General features: G+C 38.5%; 1 protein-coding gene and 1 non-coding gene across 9 annotated transcripts in view; both read left to right on the top strand.

Moving 5' to 3' along the window:
- Window positions 1-331: 331 nt before the first annotated feature.
- Window positions 332-23355, top strand: part of ANKRD26 (ankyrin repeat domain 26) — a 105221-nt gene continuing 82197 nt past the window's right edge. For all 8 annotated transcript variants that reach the window (XM_075997623.1, XM_075997618.1, XM_075997621.1 and 5 more), the window contains exons 1-7: window positions 332-754; window positions 5465-5579; window positions 5741-5914; window positions 7686-7792; window positions 12403-12473; window positions 18098-18128; window positions 20937-21009. In XM_075997623.1, coding sequence (XP_075853738.1) covers window positions 513-754; window positions 5465-5579; window positions 5741-5914; window positions 7686-7792; window positions 12403-12473; window positions 18098-18128; window positions 20937-21009 — 813 coding nt within the window. In that variant the 5' untranslated portion in view covers window positions 332-512. The remainder of the gene's footprint in view (window positions 755-5464; window positions 5580-5740; window positions 5915-7685; window positions 7793-12402; window positions 12474-18097; window positions 18129-20936; window positions 21010-23355) is intronic.
- Window positions 11186-11293, top strand: LOC142864681 (U6 spliceosomal RNA). Its single transcript, XR_012915032.1, has one exon. It is a non-coding gene; the product is annotated as a U6 spliceosomal RNA (small nuclear RNA).

Here is a 23355-nt window from a genome sequence, read left to right as displayed (position 1 = left end):
GGGATGGGGAATGAGAATAAACTGAAGGATAAGGAGATTTAGAGTTTCTCAGGGACGTTTTCTAGGGGGATGAGGCCTTCAGCATTTTAAAGCTCCACGCTACTCCAGCCTAGTGGAGTGTCAAGGCTGCTTTCACACAGGCGCGAGTCCTCCTTTAGCAAATGACCTGAACGCTCTTATCAAATCCCGCCGACAGGACCTCAGGCAGCGCGGATTACAAACACCTGCCGAGATTTGCGAAGCTAGGGCTATGCACATGCGCACTGAGCACCCTTGCGCGCCAAGTGCTTTTGCACACGCGCAGTGACGTTGCTTTCTGAGGCGCGCAGGCGCACTTCCGTTCACCGATTTTGGCCGCTGGTCTGGGGTTCTGCGAGATTGGAAACCGCGGAGTTTCCTTGCTGGAGGCTGTGGGCGCGCCGGGTTGGTTTGTTAGTACTGGGCCGCGGCGGTGGACAAAAGCTAACACCCGAGGGCAAAATGAGGTGTCTCTGAAGCCAGTAGCCCCTGCCATGAAGAAGATTTTTGGTAAGAAGGGCGAGTCGCCCTTGGCCTCCTTCTCCGGCCGGCGGAGGACCGGCGCGGGTGTCGGCTGTGAGCATGGCAACGGCGTCTACTCGCAGCCCGGGTACCACGTCCGGGACAGGGACCTCGGCAAGATCCACAAGGCCGCCAGCCTGGGTCAGGTGGCGAAAGTGCAGCAGATCCTTCTGCTGAGGAAAAATGGCTTGAATGATAGAGACAAGATGAGCAGGTAATGGGAACTGCGAGCTGGGCTGCCGGCGGATGTGGGGCAAGCGCCCCTTCCCGGGCTGGGCCGGGAACCCGAGCCCCCTGTCACCGAGGGTGCCCGGCTTTCTTCCCTCCACGGCTCTCAGCACCTGGGACGTGGAAACCGGGGAGGGTCGAGCGCCCAGACCGTCCGTATGAGCGGCAAAACAAACACAGATTTTTAGCTGCTTTCCTATCCACTTATAATCCCCACCCCTCCACTTTTATTTTTGAGACAGTCTCCGCTTTGTCGCCCGGCCTGGAGAGCAGTGGCTTGCTTCATCATAGTCCATTTGCAACCTCAAACTCCTGGGCTCAGGGGATCCTCCTGCCTCAGCCTCCCAAGTAGCTGGCACTACAGGTGACAGGCAGCGCCACCGCCATGACCCGCTAATTTTTTTCTATTTTTAGTGGAGACGGGGTCTCTCTCTTGTTCAGGCTGGTTTCGAACCAGCCTCCCAGAGTGTTAGTATTAAAGGGCGCCGGCCTCATAATTCCCCTTATAGAGCACTTTATTGAAAAATTTTAAGTGATTTAACTAACAAAATTAAGTGTATACAGCATTTTATTTTTAAAGTACACATTTAAAAAGATGTTATAGAAAGATGCGTGATGTGAGAAATAATTCCCATAATGTGTCAATTTCTGGGCTAAAAATTCTTCGGATAAAATCCAATATCCATTTTATATCAGTGTACTTCTATGAATATATGTTCTTTACTGAGAGGCCCAGAAAGAAACTATGAGGTGGGAAGACTCATTTTTCTTAAAATGTGAGCTTTTTCTGTGTTTATGAGTTTTACATAAACCAAATAAAAATATCAAGGTTTTAAAATTTTTTTAGTTACACACATTGTCTTTTACTATAGTGAAGGCATTAAGAAAATATTTGTAATGGAGTAAACAAAGACTTGCCCTTCTAGCTATCAAAATGCACTATTAATTTACACAGATTAACCATTTGCTAATAGCTGAAAAGACAGGTAAATGAATGGAACAGAATAGAAAATCCAGAGACACCCAAATATAGGTAAGAATTTAGAACTTGATAATGGTGACATTTCAGATTAGATGAATTTTTCATAAATCAAGTGCCTGTTAACTGTTTGGAGAAAACTAGCTAGATGTTTACCTCACAAAAATAAGTTCCTGATGGAATATAGATTAAAAAGTTTAAGTATACAAGATGAGAAAAGTACTAGAAGAAAACACAAATGCATATTTATACAGGTACATTTTAATGGTTGACAAAGACCTTTCTAAGAATGACCTCACAAGCAAGCATTCTGAAGGTTGACTGAGCAAAATAAAAATTAAAACCCCCTGTATATCAGAAAAAAATTAACAAAAGACAACATACTTGCAAAATATTTACAACATATATAATCAGTTGAAAAACTTATCTTTATTTAACAGATAATTCTTTCAAGTCAACAAAACAAAAACTAAACTTGAATTTAGAATTGGGCAAATTACCTTTTTGCAGATGTACAAGTTAAGCACATAGGGAAAAATAGTGTCCTTGGTAAGAGAAGGAATTTAAATTAAAAGAGGGGTGAAATACTGTTTTCCATCCATGAAGTTTGGAAGGTTGAAGAGCAGAGGTATTTTGTTGCCTAAGGTTTAAGTTGCTTATGACTTTTTGAATGGACAGTTTGCTGCATTTAAAAAAATGTCTATGCCCTAATTCATCAATTCTATTATACTAAAATATCTAGGAAATATTTAGAGATGCATGCAATTGGTTTTTCTCAGCACTGCTTAAAATAGCAGTTTATTAAGAAGAACCCATATAATGGATTTTATGAATAAATTTCAGTGCATGCATAGGTTGGAATAATATGTGAACATTATAAGTGGCATAGATAATAAAAGTATGTTTTTTGGTGTTTTTTTTTTGTTTTTGAGACAGGGTCTCACTTTGTTGTCCAGGCTAGAGTGAGTGCCCTGGCGTCAGCCTGGCTCACAGCAACCTCAAACTCCTGGGCTAAAGCGATACTTTTGCCTCAGTCTCCCGAGTAGCTGGGACTACAGGCATGTGCCATCATGCCCGGCTAATTTTTTGTATATATATTAGTTGGCCAATTAATTTCTTTCTATTTATAATAGAAATGGGGTCTCGCTCTTGCTCAGGCTGGTTTTGAACTCCTGACCTTGAGCAATCCGCCCGCCTCTGGATTATGGGCGTGAGCCTCCACGCCCAGCCCCAAACTATGTTGACATGTAAAAATGTACCCTAGTATAACAAGTGAGAAAAAAATCAGTTTGATTATTCATACACTCAAAGAGAGGATGGTCTTATGTTAGCCAAAAATATGTACAAAACGTGATAAAATATGTTATTTCTGGACATTTGTATTATTATTATTATTTTTGAGACAGAGTCTCGCTTTGTTGCCCAGGCTAGAGTGAGTGCTGTGGCGTTAGCCTAGCTCGCAGCAACCTCAAACTCCTGGGCTCAAGCAATCCTGCTGCCTCAGCTTCCAGAGTAGCTGGGACTACAGGCATGCGCCACCATGCCCGGCTAATTTTTTCTATGTATATTAGTTGGCCAATTAATTTCTTTCTATTTATAGTAGAGACGGTGCCTCTCTCTTGCTCTGGCTGGTTTTGAACTCACCTGCCTCGGCCTCCCAGAGTGCTAGGATTACAGGCATGAGCTGCCGCATCCGGCTGGGCATTTGTATTAATAAGTGAAATTTTTTCGTTTTTCTTTTCTGTGATTTCTACAATAAGCATATATAAAAGTTCTAGTAAAATTTTATTAATGAAATAATCCTCGGGAAGAGTAGGAATATGAATCTTGTACAGATAAAAATAATTTCTTTCTATTAACTTTTAAAATTATATTTGTGGATTGGTGTCCTCTGTTAACTTTCATCCATTCCAGAAGTAAAGGGAATCATTTTGTAGATTTTATGATGTATACATTTTATCATATACACGTTTTTATTATATATAGATTTATTATATGTGTAAAAAATTATAAATTAATCAAAAGTTGTGTCCTTATGAAAATAAAAAACAGCAAATATAAATGATTATTACTATTGCAAAAATATTGCTTTACTTTATAAGAGTTTTCTTTAAAAATATTGAACTCCCAAGTTTTATTTATCCATTCTTTCACTCTATTTATTAATCAAACATAACCTGAATACTATTCTGTAGCAGACATACTCTGCTATCTCTTAGGATTTTTCCATCCTTGAAAACTTTGTATTTCCCTGCTTAGCCTGTGAAAGTTGAGAGATTTAAAATTGGAATATTAGGACTTAGCCTCAAGTGACGCTTTTTCTCCCTCCTTTCAAACAAAAGTATTTCTAAAGCTAGAAAATTGTAAAAGAAAACCTTTAACTGCCCTTTTGAAAATTTATAACAGTATTAACTACTGTTAATCATTAGAAACATCTTGATTTGCATATATTCTATAACTCTAAATATTGAATAATATTCATTTGAATCCTGAATTTCCTTTTGGTTAAAGTTTTCTTGAAAATCAAAGTAAGAATTAATTTGTTTTAAAAATTTGTTATTTCAACTCTCTTTTTCCATAGTACTTCTTTTTTGCTTTTTTTTTTTTTGCTTTTTTAGCTGGTCAAGTGAATCCATGGTACTTTTTTTTTTGCCTTGGCTAGAATGCTGTGGCATCAGCCCAGCTCACAGCACCCTCAAACTCCTGTGCTCAAGCAATCCTTATGCCTCAGGCCTCCCTAGTAGCTGGGGCTACAGGCATATACCACCATGCCCGGCTAATTTTTTCTATATATTTTTAGTTGGCCAATTAATTTCTTTCTATTTTTAGTAGAGATGGGGTCCCACTCTTGCTCAGGCTGGTCTCGAACTCCTGACCTTAAGCGATCCACCTACCTCGGCCTCCCAGAGTGCTGGGATTATAGGCGTGAGCCACTGTGCCCGGCCTCATAGTACTTTTTAAAACTAAAATTTATTTAAATGCCAATGAGTAGAACTGCCATGAGACTGTTGTATAGGCCATATTTGACTTAATGTAAGGCACCATGGATTGTATGATGCCCCATTTATTTTATGTATCAATAAGAATTTTTTAAATGTTGCCAGTTGTAGTTTTAATGAGTCATGAATTACAAGTGGCATTCCAAAGAGATGTCAAAATGTGAGAACATGAGCATCTTAGAATCATTGGAAGAAAGTGTTATCACTGATGTTTAAAACATACTGCAAAATTAGATACAATTGTATCATTTTATTTAATTAAAATATCTTTATTAAGTATTTGTAATAGTAATAATTAGAATATCTAAGAATTATTAAGCTGTTATTTTTTCTAGGAACTGTTCTAAATACTTTGCATAGATTCTAATTTAGACATCAGCAATAGTAGCAGTAAACAGCTACTATTTTTGTCCTCATTTTATTGATGAGGAATTGAGCACAGAAAGGCTGAGTGATAGCTACTAAGTGACAGAACTTAAAGTAGGATCCAAACTTAAGTTGAACTGAATCCAGAGGCCAAGCTCTTTCGATTCACATAGGCTACTCTCTCATTAGTGTAGTGGGTAATAACAGCTAATAAGTATTATGCCTTTTTAAGAAGAAAATTAAATATTTGTTTTGAAGGCAGAAGAATAACATGCTACTTAATGTTTATAATTACATGAATATTTTGAGGTAGCACACTACAGTTTCCTAAAACATCCTCTCCCTTTCATAGGACTGCTCTACATTTGGCCTGTGCCAACGGCCATTCAGAAGTTGTGACGCTCCTGGTGGACAGAAAATGCCAGCTTAACATGTGTGACAGCGAAAACAGGACAGCTCTGATGAAGGTATATGGTAGCCAGCTATTTCAGCATGAGATGATTTGATTTAAATACATAGAATAAAAATGAATTTATCTGCTTTAAATATAACTACTGGGTGAAATCTGTGGAATGTTTATTTTCAATTCCTAGAATTTACCATCCATTTCTTGGTGTAATACTAACAGGCCGTACAATGCCAGGAAGAGGAATGTGCAACTATTCTGCTAGAACATGGTGCAGATCCAAATCTTACAGATGTCCATGGCAACACTGCTCTCCACTATGCTGTCTACAATGAAAATATACCAATAACAGCGAAACTGCTTTTACACAATGCAAATATTGAAGCAAAAAACAAGGTATAGATTGACTTAATTTTCAAAATATTTGAAATGCATTTGTTTTAACCTTGACAAATGTAAGGGTCAATTTTCCATATTTGGACGCTCAAACATTCCCTGAGTGAAAATATTTTGAAATAACTTAATTGTCTAAGATTTAACTTTTTTTTTTTTTTTTTTTTTTTTTTTTGAGACAGAGTCTCACTTTGTTTCCCAGGCTGGAGTGAGTGCCGTGGCATCAGCCTAGCTCACAGCAACCTCAAACTCCTGGGCTCAAGCAATCCTCCTGCCTCAGCCTCCCAAATAGCTGGGACTACAGGCATGTGCCACCATGCTCGGCTAATTTTTTCTATATATATTAGTTGGCCAATTAATTTCTTTCTGTTTACAGTAGAGATGGGGTCTCACTCTTGCTCAGGCTGGTTTTGAACTCCTGACCTCGAGCAATCTGCCGGCCTCGGCCTCCCAGAGTGCTAGAATTACAGGCGTGAGCCACCGCGCCCGGCTTAAGATTTAACTTTTAATATTAATACTTTTAAAGAAGTATTAGAAGGAATAGCGTTCTTTTATGCATTTATGGTAAAGCTGTGAAAACATTGAATTTGTTAAAGGTAAAACTTTTTTTTTCCAAATACTTTTTTCCCACCAGCTTTTTTTATTCTTAATCTGTGTGTAAAACAACACAGGAAAGCAAAATTTTCCCTGGATATAGGCTTTATCTTAAAACTCAAATAAAAGCATTTTATAAAAAATGGAAATCTTGGCTGCTGTTGACCAGTTCCTATTAATTTATATGAAAGAGATTTAAATGGAAACCAGAATAAAAATGGATCATAAAAAGCAGATATGCATTAGGGTTCCAGGATTATCATTATAATTGAGAATAAAATTTCTTACTGAGCTTTCTAACAGGGAAGAGTAAAATCTATGATTTTGTAATAGGAGAAAACCCATGTACCATTCCCATTTAATAAGTTCTGGAAGGTCATTTTAATTCAGAGCTCCTTTCCTTAGTGACCCATTTGGAGCAGTAATGCCTGATTGGCGTCTAGGATCCTCACACCATTGATGGAAGACAGTCAAGCTGTCACCCAGAGGAAACCTCCACCTTTATTGGAAAGCTTTTAAAACTGTATCCCTGGAAACCTAACTCCTCAAATGTTAATGTTTGTTACACACAAAAAAAATGGTGTCAAATAGGGATTAGGCATGGTTTAAGAGATTTCTTTAATACTAGACATATAAGGCACAGTTGTGTACTATTTCTCAAACATGGATGATCATGAAATCTTTCTGTTGGGATATAGTCCTTAACTTCTGGTAAAGTAAATATTCTTTGGAATATAGCTTAAGAACCACTGCTCTAGAGATAATAGTTTAGATCATTGATTTGATAAAAATACTTAAATGCTTTAAAACTTAAAGCATCTACTATGTCTTAGGGTTTAGGGATACAGAGAGAAAAGCCCCTGGCCTCAAGAAGCTCCTGGTTTGGATGGGAAACAGTGAAATGATTATAATATACCATTGTAAATGCTGTGATAGAAGCAGAGTCCTGCAACTTGGAGTGAGTTTTGGAGATGACCAGAGTAAATGTGGTGAGGCAGAAGAGGGGTGTTTCCAAGGAAAAGAGCAGCACATGGGAAAGCACAGAGGAGTGAGAAGGAAGGGGCTGCTTTTTATTTACTTTCTATATATTACGTGTGTACATTCATGGAATCTTACATAAGGTTTCAGTTCAGTTGAGGAATATTTAATTTTGTGAACTATTGTTTTTGCTGTTTTACAGGCTGAACTCACACCGCTTTTGCTTGCTATAAATGGAGAAAAACAGCAAATGGTGGAATTTTTAGTACAGAAAAAAGGAAATATAAATGAAGTCGATAAGTTGAAAAGGTATTTTTTTAAACTTGAGTGTTGTTCTAGAGTGGTTATAGTCATTCAGGTTATAAATATTAAATTAATAAGATTAGCTCTTAAATGTTGGGATATAGTAAAAAATATCAACACAAATCATCAGGTAGAAAAGTAGTTACTTGGGCTGGGCAACATAACAACATATAGCAGGAACTATAGTATATACTATTCTTTTATACTATTGACTGTTATTTGTAATCTGATGTTTTTTGTCACATGATCTTATATTAGCTAAAAGGGTTTCATGTTAATTTTGTTAGTTTTATAAAGTGTGGACTTTAACTTTTGTTTATGACTCAATCAATATTGAACTTCTTAACCCTTTTATAGTATTTTTCTAACGTATGCTTCTTATATAGCTTTTCTTTAAAAATGTGATATTAAATATAAATAGGAGTTGAAAATCATTTTGTCTTTTGGATGACTCTTTGCTTTAAGCTACTTTCCTTGAAGAATATTGTTATTCTAAATGACTATTAATTGCTATTATCAGATACTGTGGATTTATCAATTTTTTTCCTTTTTCATTTTGTAGTGTATTTTGATGTTTTTATTTTTAGTTAGTATGGGCAGAGGGAAGAATTATAGTTTTAATTGGATAAACTTTTCCTTTATTGAAGACAAAAACCCATGTGGGTGATAAAGAGAAAAGCGATAGGTTTTAGATTCTAAAAGACTGGGTTGAATTTCTAGCTTTCCCATTTGCTAGGTGTTTGACCTTGGGAACATTACTCATCACCAGATATATTTTCTGATATAAAAAGGAAGATAATACATCCTTCAAGGGTTGTTGTGATTTATGTACATAGCATTAGTTCAGTGCCTGGCACATGTTTATCATCATCATTAATGGAAAGTTCTGTGACTACTACTATTATTAATATTATTGTTTTAAGCCTGCAGATAGCTCTTCTAATCTGACCCCTAGCTGACTTTGAATTCTAATATATTTTATCACACTAGGGAAGAAATGGCAGCATTCTTTACAGGAATCTTTGCCTACTTTAGATTAGTGACCTCAGAATAGCTTCTTGCCCATCAAAGGACTTTCATTCAGCAACTTCTACTAGGTAAAACCCAGTGGGACAGGGGGCTTCCTTTTTGTCCCTTCCTTTTAATCTTTGCAGTAATTTACAGAAATGAACACTTGAGCACCTAAGATGCCTATGTTTGTTAATACATATAAGTAGTCTTTATAGACAAGCAAGACGTTAAATTGGTAAAGAATCTCAAATTAGCTGTTTAAATAACTTTATTAAAGTACCTAAGCGTGAAGTTATCTCTGTTATTTTAGAACAGCTCTTTATGCTTGCTGTACATTATTACAAACTATCAAATTAAGTTAGGCTTCTTCAACAAAGTATTGATGTCTTTTCTTAAGATGTCTGTGGATGGACTACAGAAGAATTTGTTGTTGCTTGTAGTTTTAAATGTGTTTATATTAAAGGCCAGTTAACACTAAATTGAGGCTTAAAATAATTACAAATATTGCATCTTACACATCATTGGCGATTTCATAGCTTGGTACAGGTAGTTTTGGAATGGCAGTGAGTTAGTCCACTTTATTAGCCAGAAATCAAGCAAAAGGCTAGACTTTTAGGAGTAGCATTGGGTGCAGGATTCCTTAACCCAAGACTTTTAAGTCCTGAGATTCTTAGGGATCTCAATGTTGGTCATTTCTTTTCTTTTTTTTTTTTTTGAGACAGGGTCTCTCTTTGTTGCCCAGGCTAGAGTGAGTGCTGTGGCATCAGCCTAGCTCACAGCAACCTCAAACCTCCTGGGCTCAAGCAATCTTACTGCCTCAGCCTCCCGAGTAGCTGGGACTACAGGCATGCGCCACCATGCCCGGCTTTTTTCTATATATATTAGTTGGCCAATTAATTTTTTTCTATTTATAGTAGAGACAGGGTCTCGCTCTTGCTCAGGCTGGTTTTGAACTCCTGACCTCGAGCAATCCGCCCGCCTCGGCCTCCTAGAGTGCTAGTATTACAGACGTGAGCCACCACGCCCAGCCAACGTTGGTCATTTCATTCCAAGTATAACCCTATGCATGGGATGGAAATAGTGTCACATCTTTGATTTTTCTAATTAGTTATTTGGGTCTAGAAAAATCTTGTATTATCCCCTGGGGGCTATCTCCCTATTCCTACTTCCAAATTTTTCAAGTATCTAAGGGGCTCCCTAAGTCCAAGGAAGACAGTCTTCTTTTATGAGTCAGGAGGGGGGAAATAAGGACATTCTCATCATTCTGTGGTTTCTATTGATTCTATTGCTGCATTATTGCTATTGAAAGTGATCCCGCAGTGTGTTAATAATTGACCTTTGCTACCAAGATGTTCCTACTGATTCAGATCCCTTAGTCTTCACAGGGATCCATACTTAGGCTTTAAAGTTATTTTTTTTTTTTATTTTTTTTTTATTTTTTTTTTTTTTTGAGACAGAGTCTCACTTTGTTGCCTAGGCTAGAGTGAGTGCCGTGGCGTCAGCCTAGCTCACAGCAACCTCAGACTCCTGGGCTCAAGCAATCCTTCTGTCTCAGCCTCCCAAGTAGCTGGGACTACAGGCATGCGCCACCATGCCCGGCTAATTTTTTCTATATATATTAGTTGGCCAATTAGTTTCTTTCTATTTATAGTAGAGACGGGGTCTCGCTCTTGCTCAGGCTGGTTTTTGAACTCCCGACCTCGAGCAATCCGCCTGCCTCGGCCTCCCAGAGAGCTAGGATTACAGGCGTGAGCCACCGCGCCCGGCCAGGCTTTAAAGTTATAACTTTTTTTAGTTCACATACATATGCTTATGTGCTCAACCATGGCTCACAAAGCACCAGCACCCTGCTTTGGCAGCTGGGCCTCCTGGCTTTAGCCACACACATAGTGAACAAAGTGACCCTTCCCCGCATACTGAAAACCTCGTGTGGAGCCCACGTCTCAGCTTAGACTTAGCCTAGACCTTCATGGTAAGTTATCCTTTGAGGCCCTTGTTTGGCTTTTCTCTATTAAATATTAGTCGTGATTCTATTAAACAGTCAGAGAGGTTCAAATAATGTTGCAAGAAAAGATGGGAGTTTACTTTCTTCTTTGTTACCAGATCTGTACTCCCAGGCTCCTTTATATCCTGGGTAGCACCTTTCCTTGGTAGTGGAAGGGCCCATATTGTTCTTTCCCAGAGTAGTGGGCAACAACTTAGGGTTGGCCCCTGAAGTGATCTGTGTTCTTAGTACTTGCATCTCTACCTGAAGTTTTAAAAATACTTTCAAATTCTACCTTATCAAGAATCCATTCAGCAGGATTCTCAGAATCTGAAGTAGGTTAGTTGGATCTAACAGAGCTAAACCATGACTCAGTCAGTATGCATGTATAAATGTAGGGCTTTGTGCTTGCTTTGGCAGCACATATACTAAAACTGGAACAATGCAGAGAAGATTAGGAATGATCTCTGGGCAAGGATGACATGTAAATTTGGGAAGCATTCCATATTTTGTGCAGTGCTTGAAGATCATTTGACTATTTGCTTACTGGCTCTAAGGAAACATTGTGAGTCAAAACAAAACAGGTAGGACCCAGTATTGAAATTGCAATTTTCACTACAAAAATATTCATGTAAGGTGATCTATGAAATGAAAACATTGCTGAGTAACATGTGCGATGTTGTGTGCAATATCTTGTATGTATCTCAAAAGTGAGAAAATGTCATCTTTCATTTCTTTCATGGAACTTAAAATAAATGTAGGGTTTTGTCTTCCACATCAGTTGGAAACAAACATGAAAATTAAGCATCATTCTAACAACGATCTATTCAGTCAGAGTTTTGAGTAGATAGAGAAGCAGTAGTAGTAGTCCAGGCCAGGTCTTGACATCTGTTAGTTTTCTGTCCTTGGTGTGACTGATCAGTTCAATAATAGGGGACAATTATGTTATCTAGTTTAATGAGATAATATATTTATAAATAAATTTTGTTGCAAATTACAAAATAGCTGAGGTGCCTTGAATTATAAGGCACAAAGAATAGAACAACTAATAACCAAAAATAGAACTTAATAACATTTTCTGAAAACAGTATTAGAACCTATGAAAAAATACACATTCGATTTTATTTGGGAATTCCAAAATATTTTCGGCAATAAAGTTCAAGAACAGATTATTCCATTGCTTCACTATTTCTCTGAGCATTTAGAAAATGTTATGTTGTTAAACTATCATAGCAGCCTAGTGAAATAAGGGAGGAAAATCCTTATTTTTTTGAAGAAGGTGTTGAGCCTAAGAGAAGCAACTTGTCCAAGAACAAATAGCTTTTGGTCACAGAGCTAGCACTTGTTTTGAGCTTGGGACACTTTCCATTATGTCAGGCTAATTCTGGTTAATTTACTGAGCCATACTGCCCTCAATTCATGACCCCTGCAATCCTCCTTACCTTGTTTCTTTAATAACAAGCTTAATAAGAAGTTAAATTTGAAGTGTAAGGGATCATTAATGTTCTGATATTAGCTCTGATATTGTCTGAAATACTCTAAGAATTTAATATATTTGGTAAATGTTTTTCATATCAGCATTAAAATATTAATTTTATTTGTTACATTTTTTTATACATAGCAATTACCAACTAATTTCTGAATATAAAGAAGAAAAGATACCTGAAAATCTTTCTGAACATAGCAATTCAGGTAAGACTTTAATAGTGTGAATTACTCTTGGTGGTCGTACCTTAGATAAAAAAGGAAGATTAAGGAAGTTTTTTATCACAAAAGAGCAGTTAAAAAAAAAAAATCAATGTGTAGGCAGGCCCCGTGGTCACGCCTGTAATCCTAGCACTCTGGGAGGTCAGGGACAGAGAGGATCGCTTGAGCTGAGGAGTTCCAGACCAGCCTGAGCAAGAGCGAGAACCTGTCTCAACTAAAAATAGAAAAAAATTAGCCAGGTATTGTGATGTGTCCCTGTAGTCCCAGCTACTTGGGAGGCTCAGGCTCCCAAGGATCACTTGAGCCCAGGAGTTTGAGGTTGCAGTGAGCTGTGATGACACCACTGTGCACTCTATCTAGGGCGATGAAGGGAGACTCTGTCTCAAAAAACAAAGCTCAATTTGTAAATGTATATTGTTTCTTAATTTCTTTCTCAGTACTCTAGAATTTAGAATTATATTAAGAAGTTAGTTGTAGGTCATTTATAATCTCAAACAGTATTATCTAAAAAAAACCCCAAAAACTATTATTTAATTTTGGTCCCTAAAATACTGTATGAAATTTTTGCATAAATAAGAAAAAAGATTTTTGAGTTAGTATGTTGTTTTTTATAGTCACATTATAACTAATTGGACTTGTTATAAAAATTGATCTATTTAATTTTTATGATAAATGGATTACATTTAGGAGAATGTTAATTACAGTTGACCCTAGAACATCACAGGGGTTAATCTGTGCATAACTTTTGACTCCCTGAAAACTTAACTTCTAATGCCCTCCTTTGACCAGAAGCCTGACAGATAATATAAACTGTCAAATAACACGAATTTTTTTTTTTTTTTTTTTTGAGACAGAGTCTCGCTTTGTTGCCCAGGCTAGAGTGAGTGCTGTGGCATCAACCTAGCTCACAGTAACCTCAAACTCCCGGTCTCAAGCAATCCTGCAGCCTCAGCCTCCCGAGTAGCTGGGACTACAGGCATGCGCCACCATGCCCGGCTAATTTTTTCTATATATATTAGTTAGCCAATTAATTTCTTTCTATATTTTATAGTAGATACGGGGTCTCACTCTTGCTCAGGCTGGTTTCGAACTCCTGACCTCGAGCAATCATCCTGCCTCGGCCTTGCATAGTGATTTATGTCACTAAAATTAACTGTGTTACCATAAACAGATGGCAATAAGAACTGTAAAACTTAGGCAGTGTGTACCAATACCAATAGGAGATTATTTTTTAACAATACTTACTGAGTACAGAAGTCAGAAAAGCAATTCCTTGTTGAGAAGCACAGGTCATGTTACATATTCTTATACCAACAAAGTCTCACTCTTACGGATTTCATTTCCCCTAAGTTGTGATCAAATGGGATATATTTACTTAGTTAAAACAAGATATGTTATTCTATCTGCTGGATAATTGTCAGGATAACAGTAATTTTGGTAGAACAAGTTACCATTAGCCAAAAGATTATCATAATAGATATTCTTAATGTCGAACTATGAGCTCAACAAACTATAATAAAATTACAAACATGTTTCACAATAACCAAAAATTACCATGCTACTTAGATGTGACATCTAATGCATTATACAATCTAAACTGTATGAGGACACCTTTAATTTAGTATATATTTATCAAAGAACTTCTGTAAGTTAGGTTTTGCTAATTGCAGGAGACATAAAGATTGAATAGACATAGTCTTGGTCTTTAAGGTGTTCATGTTAGAATAGAGCTCTCTATTAAATTTCTGTGTTTTTTCAACAGAATTTTCAAAGAAAAAATTTTTATTCATTTATTTACTTTGTCCACTTGAATAACTATTAAGTGTCTTTTAGGTACTAAGCATTTTTCTAATGTTACAGAATACAAACATTTTACAAATACAGTCAGGAGCTAGTTATTATCATTGTCTTGTTTATTATTTACTACTGTATTCAGTGTTTACTGTGTACCAGATGCCCTATAGGAGCTTATAATTATCATTTATTATGTTAAATATGTGCCAGACACTTAGCCTGTGGTAAGGAATTGCAGCTTTAAAAAAGTGGGTAGGGCCGGGCGCTGTGGCTCACGCCTGTAATCCTAGCTCTTGGGAGGCCGAGGCGGGCGGATTGCTCAAGGTCAGGAGTTCAAAACCAGCCTGAGCAAGAGCGAGACCCCGTCTCTACTATAAATAGAAAGAAATTAATTGGCCAACTAATATATATATAAAAAAAAATTAGCCGGGCATGGTGGCACATGCCTGTAGTCCCAGCTACCCGGGAGGCTGAGGCAGAAGGATCACTCGAGCCCAGGAGTTTGAGGTTGCTGTGAGCTAGGACGCCAGGGCACTCACTCTAGCCTGGGCAACAAAGTGAGACTCTGTCTCAAAAAAAAAAAAAAAAAAAAAAAGTGGGTAGGATTTAAGGTAAGCATAGAGTGAGTAAAGAGGCAGAAGGATGGTGCTTGGCAGAAGGAATATCTAATAAGATTGCATGTTTGGCAGAAGGAACAGCAAGTGCAAAATGCTAAGATACATGTGTGAACTTGGCAGGGTTTATGAGCAGTTACATTTAGCAAGTGCAAAAAGTGTGATGTGGGAGAGGTTGGGAATGAGGTAAATACCCAGCTAAGGCAAGCCTAGGAAAGACTTTTCAATACTGTAGAAATGAGTAGATCTTATCCTGTAGGTAGGCTATGGGAAATTTATCAGTTAGAATCCTTTGGGGTGCAAATAATAGATGACTTAACCAGATGACCAGAGTTGTTTTGGTGGTTCAGTGATGTCATCAGGATCCTATTTGTCCCTCTTTCACTCTTTTAGCTGTGCTATTGGTGGTGTCTCCTTTCATAGTTGGCTAATTTGCAACAGCTCCAAACATCATGTTCTCACAAGACAGTATCTAAAGGCTGGAAGGGTTGCTTTCCTTCATATTTGTCTGTCTGTCTGTCTGTCTGTCTGTCTCTCTGTCTCTGTCTCTGTCTCTGTCTCTCTCTCTCTCTCTCTTTCTTTCTTTCTTTCATTCATTCACGTATGTACTTACAGACAGAGTCTCACGCTGTTGCCTGGGCTAGAGTGCCGTGGCATCAGCTTATTAGCTCACAGCATCCTCAAACTCCTGGGCTCAAGCAATCCTTCAGCCTCAGCCTCCGAGTAGCTGAGACTACAGGCATGCGCCACCATGCTCAGCTAATTTTTTCTATATATTTTTAGTTGACCAATTAATTTCTTTCTATTTTTAGTAGAGACGAGGTCTTACTCTTGCTCAGGCTGGTTTCGAACTCCTGACCTTGAGTGATCCTCTCGCCTCAGCCTCCCAGAGAGCTAGGCACATTTTTCTTTTAAATAGGAATAAAACTCAGAAGCTTGCACTGGACTGCCTGTCACATTTTATTGGCTGGGTTACAGCACATGCTTATTCCTAAACCTGTCATTGGGAAAGCAGATGTAATCATTGTGAATAGCTTAGAATAATCATTTCTCTTTTTGGAGCTGGGGAGGTATATTGGGATGATAAATAGCCAAATAGAATTGTGTTTCTACAGCAAGAAAGAATGAAGAATGGCTGTCGAGTAGGACGCCAGCAATGTTTGCTTCAGGAATTCATTGGAGAATTTTGAGCAGGGGAGGCATAAGATTAGATTTGAGTATTAGGGCATTCTGGTTTTTTTTTTGTTTTTGTTTTTGTTTTCTTTTTTTTGAGACAGAGTCTCACTTGTTTGCCCAGGCTAGAGTGCCGTGGCGTCAGCCTAGCTCACAGCAACCTCAAACTCCTGGGTTCAAGCGATCCTCCTGCCTCAACCTCCCGAGTAGCTGGGACTACAGGCATGCGCCACCATGCCCAGCTAATTTTTTCTATATATATTAGTTGGCCAATTAATTTCTTTGTATTTATAGTAGAGACAAGGTCTCGCTCTTGCTCAGGCTGGTTTCAAACTCCTGACCTTGAGCAATCCGCCCGTCTCGGCCTCCCAGAGAGCTAGGGGGCATTCTGGTTTTAATAGAAAGCAGGGATTGGCAATTTTTTTTTTCTGTAAAAGGCCAGATAGTAAATATTGTAGGCCTTGTGGTTTCTGTTGTATCTATGTAACCCTGCCATTTTAGTGAAAGCAGTCAGAGGTAATATGTAAGTGAAAAAGTGTGACTGTGCTGCAGTTAACACTTTATTTACAGAACCATATGGCAGGCTGAATTTGGCCTGTGACTAGTAGTTTTCTGACCCCTCATATGTAGAGGATAGATGTACTGTAACCACCCAAAGAAACTGGGAGAGAATGGGGGCTTTTGTAGTAGGCAAACCCAAAGTTTCCTTGTCACCAATCCTTGGACTGGTATCAATCTGTTATCAGGTTTTCACTTATCCATGGTGAAATTAATAAAGTTAGGAAGCTCAGTTTATTCATTTTTTTTTTTTTTTTGAGACAGAGTTTCGCTTTATTGCACAGGCTAGAGTGAGTGCCATGGCATCAGCCTAGCTCACAGCAACCTCAAACTCCTGGGCTCAAGCAATCCTTCTGCCTCAGCCTCCCGAGTAGCTGGGACTACAGGCATGTGCCACCATGCCCGGCTAATTTTCTTTCTATATCTATTAGTTGGCCAATTAATTTCTTTCTATTTATAGTAGAGACGGGGTCTCGCTCTTGCTCAGGCTGGTTTCGAACTCCTGACCTCGAGCAATCCGCCCACCTCGGCCTCCCAGAGTGCTAGGATTACAGGCATGAGCCACCGTGCCCGGCCAGTTTATTCATTCTTAAATGCTGTTCTTTTTTCTTGGCATTATGCCTTTTTCATTTGTTTTCTTAATTTTTTTTTAATTTAAGACATGACTTTCATAGTTGGTGGGTTTTTTTCCTCTGTGAAAGCCATCAGTTAAGATCCAATGTTTACGAAATATAAATGTATCCATTTTATATGTTTATATTTCCAGTGGCAGTGGAAATATAAAGCAAAAGCTAAAAAAGGTACAGTTAGTACAATTTAGTGATTATTAGATATAAAAAGTTAGGGGGCAGAGGAAAATTTCAGATGTCATAGGTTTCCAGGTTGTACACTAGTGTTTAAACTTGACATGAAGAAAGGGTAAGAAATTGTCAGGTAAACTGATGAGCAGCAGGTCAGCAGGGAAGACCAGCTTATTCTATGCATTAAATATACTTCAAGTTTAATGGAATATTCATGTAGGGCATTTTCAATAGGTAACCAATAATAGGCATTTCTAGCTGGGGACAGAACTCTGAGGTTGTAGATACAGTCATAAAATAATCTTATAATTATTAGGCAAAGTCGTAGATCTGAATGAGCTTGTACAAGATAGAGAAGATGTAGAATGAGAAGAACGCCAGTGACACAACCCTGAGAATGTCAACACTTCCCAGAGGAAAAGGCATTAGTAAAGAAGACTGAGCAGTGGCTAGAAAAAAGTAGGAGAGGAATCAGAGGAAGGATGTTGCAGAAATTTTTTTGAAAAAGGAGAATTTCAAGGAGGGAATATCAGTGCTAACAAGTAAGCTTACTAAAAAGTAAGTTGGATTAACTTTTAAAAGCTCTTTGGGGGTATCCTTTTTAAAAGAACAGTTTTAGAGTATTTTTGTATTGTTGATTTAAAATGTATTTTACTTTTTTCTTTAATAGTGGATGGAAGTTCTGAAGACTCTTTAAGCAGGTAGGATTTTACAGATTTTAAAAAATTTTGTTATCTAGGGTATACAGAGAAAGAAGCCAATATTTGTTGAGTGTTCTTCTCTGGGTTAGACACCATATTGTGCTTAACATTTATTATCTTGTGTAGTCATCACAATAGCTTTGCAAAGTATCTTTGCTATTATGTACTACTTTTTATTAAAAAACTGTGGCAACTGTGGTTCAGAGAAGTTGATTAATTGGCCCATGATCCCATAGTTAACAAGTAGCTGACCCATAATTTGACCATCAGCTTGCCTGGCTCTCACTCAAATCCTTTCTCTTGCCCCTCAGCATAGATTGTTAGAGGCCTGTGCAGCGCTGGGTATCAAAGTACCAGGTCCCAGTCAGATCAATTCAGAAAGCCTGGTTAGTCCAAGAGTTTGTCTGCATATATTCGACAATTGCAGTGGTAACCAGTACCTTTTTGGAGATGGAGTCTTACTTTGTTGACTGGGCTAGAGTGCAGTGGCATCAACATAGCTCACTGCAACCTCAACTCCTGGGCACAAGCGATCCTCTTGTCTCAGCCTCCCATGTAGCTGGGACTACAGGTGTGTACCACCATGCCCAGCTAATTTTTCTACTCTTTGGTAGAGGCAGGTTCTTGCTTTTGCTCAGGCTGGTCTCAAACTCCAGGCCTCAAGCAATCCTCCTGCCTCAGCCTCCCAAAGGGCCAGGATTACAGGTATGAGCCACCGTGTCTGGCCCTTTTTTTAAAAACCATCAAAGTTTTAGTCCAGACTATACTTAGCTGTGGCCCTAGCACTATAAGTTTTATATAAGTAAGACCAGGCAAGTCCTAGAGAGGAATTATTTTACTGTAAGTGCAGGATATCTGCATATAGAACATAATATAGCATGGGAAGGTGGGTCTAGTGAACACATTGGAGGAGGATAAGAATGATTAGCTGGCTAAGGCTAAGTTTGATGAGAAGCAACACTGTGTTGGATAGGAATAAGGCTTTTAGGAAAAAAATCAGAAGATTGGGGTGTTATGACAAATTTGATAAAGATAAATCATGGAATGAAAGGTTATCTAGAGAGGCATATTAAAATAAGGGATTCATGGAAGTCCTGAACAGGTTGCTGCTTTTTTGTTTGTTTAATTGGAGTAACTGACAAACTTGAAATTTTCTATTGAAAGCTTGGTAAAAGAATTGAGCCATTGGAAGAGTCTCTTCAGCAGATAGAAATGTGGCATCAGCTATTTGCACCCAATTTACAGAGGGGTGGCTTAGAGCCCCTCGAGTAGTACGGGGCTGGAGGTTGCCAAATTACATGGCCCAGAGCAGGTGTTCCCCCACTCTGCCTCTTCCCAATTCACTGATGTCCTTCCCATGTACATATAGGGTATGGCAGGGGTAGGACTGGCTGGTGAATCGGTCATGAAGGTTCAGTTGAGTACTTGGTAACGTGCCTGTGCTAGGGACAGATGGCTGAGACTCTGTTTAGCTTGTTTTCCAAGAGCAGGGAAATAGATCCTACTCTTAGTCATTTGAACCCATCTTTTCAGGAGCCTGTACTTTCATAGGCTGAAGACTGAAAGGTTGGAGATTGTCATGGAGCCCTGCAGAAGAGGGATCTGGAAGTGGGAGCCCATTGAAAGGAAGATGATTAGATAGAACTTAGAGAAATAGAATTATAACTGCCAGGACTCTGTTTTTCTAACAGTCTCTGTGCTTGGGTATCTGAGTGCCTCTGAAGGTTTTTAAAGGGCTTGCTAGTTTATGTGGACCTGAATAAGGTAAGACTTATATAGGGAAAATAATTGGATTTTATAATTTTTAATGTTTTAATCTTTCTGGGAAGAGTATTCCTAAAAATAGCTTGCACATTTGTTCCTTAACTTTTTTTTTTTTTTTTGAGACAGAGTCTCACTTTGTTGTCCAGGCTAGAGTGAGTGCCGTGGCGTCAGCCTAGCTCACAGCAACCTCAAACTCCTGGCTCAAGCAATCCTCCTGCCTCAGCCTCCCAAGTAGCTGGGACTACAGGCATTCGCCACCATGCCCGGCTAATTTTTTCTATATATTAGTTGGCCAATTAATTTGTTTCTGTTTATAGTAGAGACGGGGTCTCGCTCTTGCTCAGGCTGGTTTCGAACTCCTGACCTGGAGCAATCCGCCCGCCTCGGCCTCCCAGAGAGCTAGGATTATAGGCGTGAGCCGCTGCGCCCGGCCTGTTCCTTAACTTTTGTACATTTAGCTTTCAAACATTTCAGGGGACCCCCCCTGTACTGTTTTAGGGTAGAGGGAAGCAATGGGGCCTTCTTAAATGGTTTCCATGCTGAAGAACCAAGACCACCATTTTTGAATAACAAAGATTAGTCTTTGAACCAGAGATAGATAATGGAGAAAGGGCATTGTATCTTTCTCCCTCAGGTCATCAAGTTTGTTCCAGTTCAGGTAACAAAAGGTATGTAAGCTCTTAATTGGAATTTTAGTTCACCTTCCAGGGGAGACAGTTTATGAAGACAAATTATTCTTAGGCTTTGGCAGTATATTGGTTGTCACTATTGATTATGGAATTATAGGTGAGTCTTCCCGGAATATTTCATAGTTTAGGAGTGCTAGAGACAGAAATAGGTAACTATTGTAGAACAGTTTTTTAAAATAGGCCAAATTCTAATTATATTAAGAGACACTGTTTAATTTTTTAATATACAGATAGCCGACCTTTCACCAGATTTTGTTTTTGTTTTTGTATTTGTTTTTTGGAGGGTGAACCAGCAGATTTTTTTCTTTTTAAAGAAATGAACTTGCTCATCTTGTTGTATGTTTTTGTGCTAAAGGCTTTCTGATAAACCGGGTATTGATGATTCGTGGCCTACCTCAGATGATGAAGACTTTGATTTTGATACCAAGGTAAAGTGGTCTCTTGTGAAATTAATTTTCTCACTTTGATTCTAGTTTTTTATAGTATTTACTTTTTAAATTTAACAGTGGTCTACCTATCATTGTTTTCTTTTTGTAATGGAAAGGAGGTAGGAGGAAACCAATTTATAGAATTATGACTAGTTGAAATTTTTTTTTGTTTTTTTCGCATTTTTACTCTGGCAGATAATGAAAGATTGGTAAATACTTTGAGGGGGTGGGGGCTGAAAAAAATGAGCTGGAAAATACACAGTGAAGACAATATCCTCTCTATATAAATATAGAGGAGGCTGGGCATGTTGGCTCATGCCTGTAATCCTAGCACTCTGGGAGGCTGAGGCAGGAGCATCACTCAAGGTTGTCAGGAGTTCCAAACTAGCCTGAGCAAGAGTGAGACCCTGTCTCTACTAAAAATAGAAAGAAATTAATTGGCCAACTAAAAATATATAGAAAAAGTTAGCCGGGCATGTTGGTGTACGCCTGTAGTCCCCACTACTCTGGAGGCTGAGGCAGGAGGATTGCTTGAGCCCAGGAGTTTGAGGTTGCTGTGAGCTAGGCTGACGCCAAAGCACTCTAGCCCGGCCAACAGAGTGAGACTCTGTCTCAATCAATCAATCAATCAATCAATAAAGAGGAAATAATGAAATTTGGTCAAGGTTTACTTGCATAAATTCTCTTACTGTGACTTTTAAATGATACTGACATGACTTTTTTTTGAGACAGAGTCTCGCTTTGTTGCCCAGGCTAGAGTGAGTGCCTTGGCGTCAGCCTAGCTCACAGCAACCTCAAACTCCTGGGCTCAAGCAATCCTCCTGCCTCAGCCTCCCGAGGAACTGGGACTATAGGCATGCGTCACCATGCCTGGCTAATTTTTTCTATGTATATTAGTTGGCCAATTAATTTCTTTCTACTTATAGTAGAGATGGGGTCTCGCTCTTGCTCAGGCTGGTTTTGAAGGCCTGAGCTTGAGCAATCCGCCTGCCTTGGCTTCCCAGAGTGCTAGGATTACAGGCGTGAACCACCGCGCCCAGCCACTAACATGACTTTTATAATATTTATGCCTAAATAAATCTTTAATGGATCTAATTACTTATTATAGTAATAATGGAATCTCCTGGTGTCTTTCTGTTCCAAAACTGTGCAATATATAACATATAGTTTCCTTTTTTCTTGGACACTTTTACTTTTGGTATAGTATGTATTTTATTTTATTATTTTATTATTATTATTATTATTTTGAGACACAGTCTCACTGTGTTTCCTGGGCTAGAGTACCGTGGTATCATTCTAGCTCACAGCAACCTCAAACTCCTGGGCTCAAGCAATCATTCTGTCTCAGCCTCCCAAGGTAGCTATGACTACAGGCATATGCCACCAGGCCGGGATAATTTTTTCCCTATATATTTTTAGTTGGCCAATTAATTTCTTTGTATTTTTAGTAGAGACGGGGTCTCACTCTTGCTCAGGCTGGTTTCAAACTCCTGACCTTGAGCGATCATCCCGCCTCGGCCTCCCAGAGTGCTAGGATTACAGGGGTGAGCCACCATGCCTGACCAGGTATTGTATACTTTTTAGGCGAGAGCTTTTTCTCTGTTTCTATCCTTGGTTCTGTAATTAGACTAAAATAACATTAGAAATTGTGGAAATTTAGCTAGGCATGGTGGCTTATGCCTGTAGTCCTGGTACCTGGGGAAACTGAGGTGAGAGTATTGCTTGAGCCAAGAAATTAGAGATCAGCCTGGGCAACATAGTGAGACTTCATCTCTAATTTAAAAAAACATAGAAAAGAAATTGTAGAAATTTAGAAATTTAAATTCTCTTTCTCAGAATCATTATTAAAAAGGGATTCCATGGGTACTTTTAAAGTCATTCTATTAAGTAGATATTTAAAACTCTTCGTCTAATTGAAGAATACATGTTTTGCCCCAAGTAATAGCCAGTTCTAGAAGTAGATACTCTAAATAACCATATGGTAAGATTTTAATTTCAGAAATTTTTTGTATTGTAGTTTTTAAAACTAACTCCTTAATGTCCTTGTATCACATTATAAAACTCTATTTCAGAAGAGTTTGTATTTAGTTATTTAAATAATTATTTTAAAGCTCCGGTATTAGTATGAGCTACTGGAGGTTAGGAAACATATTTGTGTGTTTCCTGGAGTACCTAGGATAAAGTTTTGCATGTAAGAAGCATTTTTTTTTTTTTTTTGAGACAGAGTCTCGCTTTGTTGCCCAGGCTAGAGTGAGTGCCATGGCATCAGCCTAGCTCACAGCAACCTCAAACTCCTGGCTCAAGCAATCCTCCTGCCTCAGCCTCCCAAGTAGCTGGGACTACAGG

This window comes from Microcebus murinus, chromosome 25, assembly GCF_040939455.1.
Source record: "Microcebus murinus isolate Inina chromosome 25, M.murinus_Inina_mat1.0, whole genome shotgun sequence".
Classification (NCBI taxonomy): domain Eukaryota; kingdom Metazoa; phylum Chordata; class Mammalia; order Primates; family Cheirogaleidae; genus Microcebus; species Microcebus murinus.
Note: the sequence above shows the minus strand (reverse complement) of the source record. Positions and strands in the feature narration are given on the sequence as shown.